We start from the raw sequence: 6,439 nt of genomic DNA on the forward strand, positions 1-6,439 counted from the left end.
AACAGGGAATTGATTTTGGGGTTTAATACTTTCTTGCCAAAAGGTTTCGAGATAACTCTCTTACCTGAGGATGACCAACCTACGCCTAAGAAGCCTGTTGAGTTTGAGGAAGCTATTAGTTTTGTCAACAAGATTAAGGTAGTTTAATTTTTTGATTGTGGTGCATTTATCTTTGCTACTTGCTTCTTAACTATTGTTATATCTGCAGACAAGGTTTCAAGGCGATGATCGTGTATACAAATCATTTTTAGACATTTTGAACATGTATAGAAAGGAAAACAAGTCCATTACTGAGGTCTACCATGAGGTGTGTGTTTGTGTGTAGCCATTTGTGGTATAGTGTTTTGGTTTCCCTTCTTGTCTTAGTTTGATATTGTTTATCTTGTAGGTGGCTATCCTTTTCCGGGACCATCACGATTTGTTTGGGGAGTTCACTCACTTTCTCCCTGATACTTCAGCAACTGCCTCTACTAATGATTCTTTAAAAATCCCATTACGTGATAGAGGCATTAAGTCTTTTCCCACCATGCGTCAAATAGATCTTGATAAGGTTAATTTCACTATTGTTTTCTTTAAATAGTTTTTTTCACTAGGCTTACTGTGCAATCGAAAATTTCAATTCTTAGACGTATCACTTGTTACAGAAGGACCGGATCGTTACTTCGCATCCTGACCGTGCCCTGAAAACCGAACATATGGACGTAGACCATGAAAGGCCTTTGTTGAAAGAAAGTAAAGAAGAAGTGAGACGCATTGACAAAAAGAATGATTACATGGATGAAAGAGACAGGAAAGATTTCAGAGGTATTGAACACGATAGCCAGAAAGATCATTTCCTAAACAAAAAGAAGCTGACACTTAGGGATGATGATTCTGCTGAAGTGTCCAATCATGCCATTCCCAGTTCATCTACTTATGATGAAAAAGGTGCTACGAATAGCAGATCTCTCGTTTTCCTTTATTTTATACGTCTGAGTTAGTTAGGAGTGAGTTCGTGCTACATCGATCTGCGAGTCTTGTGTTCTTAAATTTGACTGATGTGATGACAGGTCATAGCCAAGAACTTGCTTTTGTTGATAGAGTGAAGGCAAAGCTTGATACCGCTGACAACCAGGAGTTCTTGCGATGTCTTAATCTCTATTCAAAGGAGATCATCAGCCAACCAGAACTGCAGTCTTTGGTATGTTTTTTTGCTGACTTATATTTTCTCACTGCATTGTTAAATTGGGGAAGATTAGTCAATTTGCCTATCATTGACTCATTCACAAATATTCTTGGTTATTAGGTGAGAAATTTAATTGGAGTATATCCAGACCTTATGGATGCCTTCAGAGTCTTTTTGGCACAGTGTGACAAGAATGGTAATTTGCTAAACTTGTGCTCTTTCTCTTCTTACATTCGCCGGTTAATGGTTAAAATTTTGACCCTTTTTGTATTCTTTTCTGCAGATGGATTACTTTCTGGTATTGTGTCTAAGAGTAAGTCTAGCAATTTTTTATAACATAGGTCTGATGTTTTCTCTCCAGACGTATTGAATTGACTCTAACCATTAAATTTCTACAACTACAGAATCGTTGTGGAGTGAAGGCAAATGTCCTCAACCTACCAAGTCACAGGACATAGAAACAGACCGAGAACGTGAGAAGATTCAAAGGTATAGAGAAAGAGACCGCGAAAAGGAGAGGCTTGAAAAGGCAGCAGCGAGTCAAAAATGGGCTAAACCTATCAGTGAACTAGATCTCTCAAACTGTGAACAATGCACACCTAGTTATCGTTTACTTCCAAAGAATGTATGGTGCTACAGTTCATCATGCCAAATCTACTCCACTTGGTTAATTTTTTGTTGCTTCATTAGTTACATGTGCATATATTGTTTTCCTGCAGTACCCAATTCCTATAGCAAGCCAAAAAATGGAGATTGGTAGCCAAGTGCTTAATGATCATTGGGTCTCTGTCACTTCAGGAAGTGAAGACTATTCATTTAAACACATGCGCAAGAACCAATACGAAGAGAGCCTATTTAAATGTGAAGATGACAGGTTAGTGATTAATGTATACTAATGTCATGTTATGTTGGTAATCTCAAAATCTGACTGTCTTCTGTTATTTGTTGAGTAAATATTTGTATGTTGCTGTTCTTTAGGTTTGAGCTTGACATGTTATTAGAGTCTGTGGTGTCGGCTACGAATCGAGTGGAAGAGTTATTAGCAAAGATGAATAGTAATGAATTGAAAACCGACACTCCCATCTGTATCGAGGATCACCTCACAGGTATACATATAAAGCTGGCATGAACAACAACATCATAAATATTGAGCTCATCTCTTATAGCAGAACTGATCTGAATTGATGCATCTTGTTTTGTTAATCGTATTGTAGCTCTAAACCTAAGATGCATAGAACGGTTATACGGTGACCACGGCCTTGATGTGTTGGATTTGTTAAGGAAGAATGCATATCTTGCTTTACCCGTAATACTGACACGTCTGAAACAGAAGCAAGAAGAATGGTCAAGGTGTCGTACTGAGTTTAACAAAGTCTGGGCTGACATATATACAAAGAACTACCACAGATCACTTGATCATCGCAGTTTTTATTTCAAACAGCAGGATTCAAAGAATCTGAGCACAAAAGGTTTTTTTTCTCGTTACTCATTTATATTATAAGAGAAAATGCTCTAAGTGAAATCTACTTACAATAGTATTGTTCACTGCAGCGTTGCTGGCAGAGATAAAAGAGATCTCTGAAAAGAATCGAACTGAAGATGATGCACTTCTTGCTCTTGCGGCTGGAAATAGACGAACAATTTCTTCCAATATGAGTTTTGATTATCAAGATCCTGATCTTCACGAAGATCTGTATCAGCTGATCAAGTACTCATGTGGAGAAATGTGTTCAACAGAACAGTTAGATAAAGTAATGAAGGTATGGACAGAGTTTTTGGAACCATTATTTGGTGTTCCTTCTCGCCCTCAAGGTGCTGAAGACCGACAAGATGCTGTCAAGTCTACGAACCAGAATTCAAAAAGTGGTAGTGCAAGCGAGGGCAGTCCTCAAAATGGAACTAGTGTTGCCAACTCTATGCGGTTAAATGGCCCTCAAAAAGTCAATGATACTAATCAAGTGCGGCAAGCTAGTGATTTGGATAAAGATGTTACTTCTTCTAAGACCTCAGATGCATGTGACAATACTCAAAATGATAAAATGCCGAAGAATCTAACTAAACCTGACGAAAGACCCGAAACCAAACAAGCTGTTTCTATTGAACGTGCGCATAACTCAAATGCACCGCCTGTGGATGGGTTGCTACCTCAAAGGAATGGAAAAACCAGCATTGTATCCATTACAGGTAAACACTTTTAATTTTGCTTGATAAGAGTACTCTTGGAATTTTTCACGTTGTAAGATGAATAGTATCATTTCCTCTTTTACATGACCAGGGCTTAGCGGTAGTAATCCAAAGCCTAGTGCTTTAACCAGTGGAATGGAGATGGAGTTGAAGCCGAATCATGTGAATGGCCCACGGTTAGAGGTATTGTTGCGCAATGGAGAACTTGTGTAATTCTTGTATCTTGCAAATATATGAAATGTTGATCTGAAATATATGATATTCTACTTACTCATTCCACAGATTGGTGAAAACGGAGTAATTCTAAATGGGACATTGGCAGAAATATCAAATAATCAAAGATCTAACGAAGGGTTCGCTGGACAAACCAAAGTCGAAAGAGAGGAGGGTGAACTTTCCCCAACTGGAGAGTTTGAGGAAGATAACTTTGCAGTTCATGCAGAGAATGAGTTGGAGACTCTCAGCAAAATTAAGGAGAATGATGATGCTAATGCAGATGATGAAGGTGATGCAAGTGCCCCAAGATCATCAGATGGCAGTGGAAACACATCTCAGAACGGTGATGTTTCTGGAACTGACTCAGGTGATGGTGAAGATTGTTATCGTGAAGATGATATGGATCATAATAATAAAGCAGAAAGTGAAGGAGAAGCTGAAGAAGGTATGTCTGATGCCCATGATGGTGCTGAAGGAGATAAGCCTGTGCTGTCCATGTCAATAAGAAACATGCTGCATGTGAAACCTCTTGCAAAGTATGTCCCTCCAGCTTTGCGCGATAAGGACAAAGATGATTCTCGAAAGAACTCCAAAGTCTTTTATGGGAATGATTCTTTCTATGTTCTTTTCAGGCTTCATCAGGTAAAACATATCATTTTTTCAATCTGCATATCAATGAGGCTAGAATCTTTCGTGAGGCTGACTTTTGCGGTTACTCTCTCTATACAGATTTTGTATGACAGAGTGTTATCAGCAAAGATCAACTCATCATCTCCAGAAAAAAAGTGGAAGACATCAAATTCAACAAACCCTGCTGATTCGTACGCCAGGTGACTAACCCTTGCAATTATTTCATGCAACTGCTACAGTAATATGTGTTGCTGCTTACACATCTAGTTGGAACAGATTCATGAATGCTCTCTACAATTTACTCGATGGTACATCTGATAATTCCAAGTTTGAAGATGATTGCCGAGCAATAATTGGGACTCAGTCATATATTCTTTTCACATTGGACAAACTGATCTATAAGCTCATCAAGCATGTAAGTTTTCCTTTTGGATGGACAGTCTTGATCTCTTTATTTATTATTCTTCACTTGTGGTTTTAACTGACCATTGTGGATCCTCCAGCTCCAGGTAGTAGCCGCTGATGAGATGGACAACAGATTACAACAGTTATATGCTTATGAAAAATCCAGAAAGCCTGAAAAGTTTCTTGATGCTGTTTATTATGAAAATACTCGTGTTCTTCTTCCAGATGAGGATATTTACCGCATTGAATGTGTAAGTATTTTTTACCCTTGCACAGTTTGGACAAAGCAAGCTTATGACCGAGGAACTTCATAAGTTATGTATCTTCTTGCATTTTTATTTCTGCAGGACCTATCAACACCAACCAAACTCTCTATTCAGCTTCTGGACTACGGACATGATAAGCTCGATGTGACATCCATATCCATGGACCCGACTTTTGCAACTTACCTCCACAATGTGTTCCTTTCCGATCAACCTAATGCGAAAGAGAGTCCTCGAATCTATTTAAAACGGTAAGTCAAGAAAATTAACTAAGTACTATCTCATCTTAAAACTAAAGGGGACACAAATCAGATGAACTCTTTTTTTTCCTCCCAGGAATAAGCGTAAAAATGGTGGTAACAGTGAACTATGCACCACGGATGAAGTTAAAACTATTAACGGTTTGGAATGTAAGATAACCTGTAGTTCTTCAAAGGTACAGTCTCTTTTCCTGATTACCACTGTGAGTTTCCACTTTAAGCTTGTCTTTTTAAGAAGAATTGTCGGGTATTCTCTTCAGGTATCCTATGTACTAGATACCGAGGATGTGTTCCATCGTGCTAAGAGGAGGAAAATTTTGAACCAAAGCGGTTTACCACTTGGAGAGGACTCTGTTTGCAGTGATTTGATTAAGCAAAGGAGAAAACAAAGATACCAAAATCTTCTCCCCAGCCAATGACATCTTTCACTTACCAGTTACCACCAGAAAACGCTCGTGAATAGAGTAACTTCGCACTTTTTGAGAGATAAAAGGTTGCCCATTCTTTGCTTGTTATACTCAGCATTGAGCTTTGTCAGAAGAGAAGGAACATGATGAGATGGCTCTCACTTCTGTTGCTATCTCTGGTCCCTGTTGTATTCTCACAGAAAAGAAAAAGGGAGGGAGGGGAAAAATCGAAGGAATACTAAAAGGATTTAACTGCCCAAGCCTTCAAAGTCTTGTTTCCCTAATTGTGTATATAAGCATTTTGTATGTTGTAACATTAACTCAAAATTTCTTCTTTCTTTACTCCTATTCTTTCCAACATTAATCTGAATGAAAAATTTGTTCCTGTATCTCCATTGTTTACATCTAATTATATCTTGCCAATGGGTCACTAAAGACCGAGCTAATGTGGAGCTTCTTTTAACCGGCAAGCTCACTGATTGGTGGACGGTCCATGATGTCTGCTGCAGCTGCTGCGCTGCGTTGCAGGACCGGGTCAATATCAGGCAACTTAGGAATCTGAGCCAAGAGATCAATGGTGCGTCGTAACAGACGAGCAAGATCACCTTCGTCCATTGCACATTCCATCATCATTTCTTTCCAACTTAATCCAGAAGCCCAAGCTTCAACCATACCGGAGAACTGAACATCCAAACAACATGGAATCATGACCTCGTGCTTCTCTTGAAGCTTTATAAGAGAGTTTCTCTGTTCTTGTAAGAAATTAACCATGTCTACTACTGTATCAGATGGCTCGTAAATATAGTTGTTGTCTCTCCAAGGTCGAACTTTTATGCCCTCTGAAACTAAACTTGCACATACACCAGCTAATTGAGGAGGCTTGAGATCCACCAGGGCTTTGTTCCGGAG

The 6,439-nt window shown here is 38.9% G+C and overlaps 2 protein-coding genes across 4 annotated transcripts in view; one reads left to right on the forward strand and one right to left on the reverse strand.

Annotated features, from left to right (window-relative positions):
• The window catches only part of LOC104750856 (paired amphipathic helix protein Sin3-like 4), a gene marked incomplete in the record, with an annotated part of 7,202 nt that extends 1,283 nt beyond the window's left edge, over window positions 1-5,919 (forward strand). Inside the window, 20 exon segments of the mRNA XM_010472704.2 lie at window positions 1-138; window positions 209-307; window positions 389-550; window positions 645-927; window positions 1,050-1,180; window positions 1,286-1,361; window positions 1,449-1,478; window positions 1,570-1,790; window positions 1,885-2,039; window positions 2,144-2,271; window positions 2,380-2,634; window positions 2,717-3,349; window positions 3,441-3,532; window positions 3,632-4,207; window positions 4,295-4,395; window positions 4,472-4,610; window positions 4,699-4,851; window positions 4,948-5,114; window positions 5,200-5,299; window positions 5,384-5,919. Of these exon segments, the coding sequence (XP_010471006.1) occupies window positions 1-138; window positions 209-307; window positions 389-550; window positions 645-927; window positions 1,050-1,180; window positions 1,286-1,361; window positions 1,449-1,478; window positions 1,570-1,790; window positions 1,885-2,039; window positions 2,144-2,271; window positions 2,380-2,634; window positions 2,717-3,349; window positions 3,441-3,532; window positions 3,632-4,207; window positions 4,295-4,395; window positions 4,472-4,610; window positions 4,699-4,851; window positions 4,948-5,114; window positions 5,200-5,299; window positions 5,384-5,542 (3,798 nt within the window).
• Window positions 5,828-6,439, reverse strand: part of LOC104750855 (DExH-box ATP-dependent RNA helicase DExH15 chloroplastic-like) — a 5,050-nt gene continuing 4,438 nt past the window's right edge. Inside the window, exon 8 of one of the 3 annotated variants that reach the window (XM_010472703.2) lies at window positions 5,828-6,439. This exon is cut by the window's right edge and continues 1 nt beyond it. In XM_010472703.2, coding sequence (XP_010471005.1) covers window positions 5,990-6,439 — 450 coding nt within the window. In that variant the 3' untranslated portion in view covers window positions 5,828-5,989. The other 2 variants (XM_010472702.2, XM_010472701.2) reach the window with 2 other exon arrangements.

The sequence above is a fragment of the Camelina sativa genome, chromosome 16 (assembly GCF_000633955.1).
Source record: "Camelina sativa cultivar DH55 chromosome 16, Cs, whole genome shotgun sequence".
Classification (NCBI taxonomy): Eukaryota; Viridiplantae; Streptophyta; class Magnoliopsida; order Brassicales; family Brassicaceae; genus Camelina; species Camelina sativa.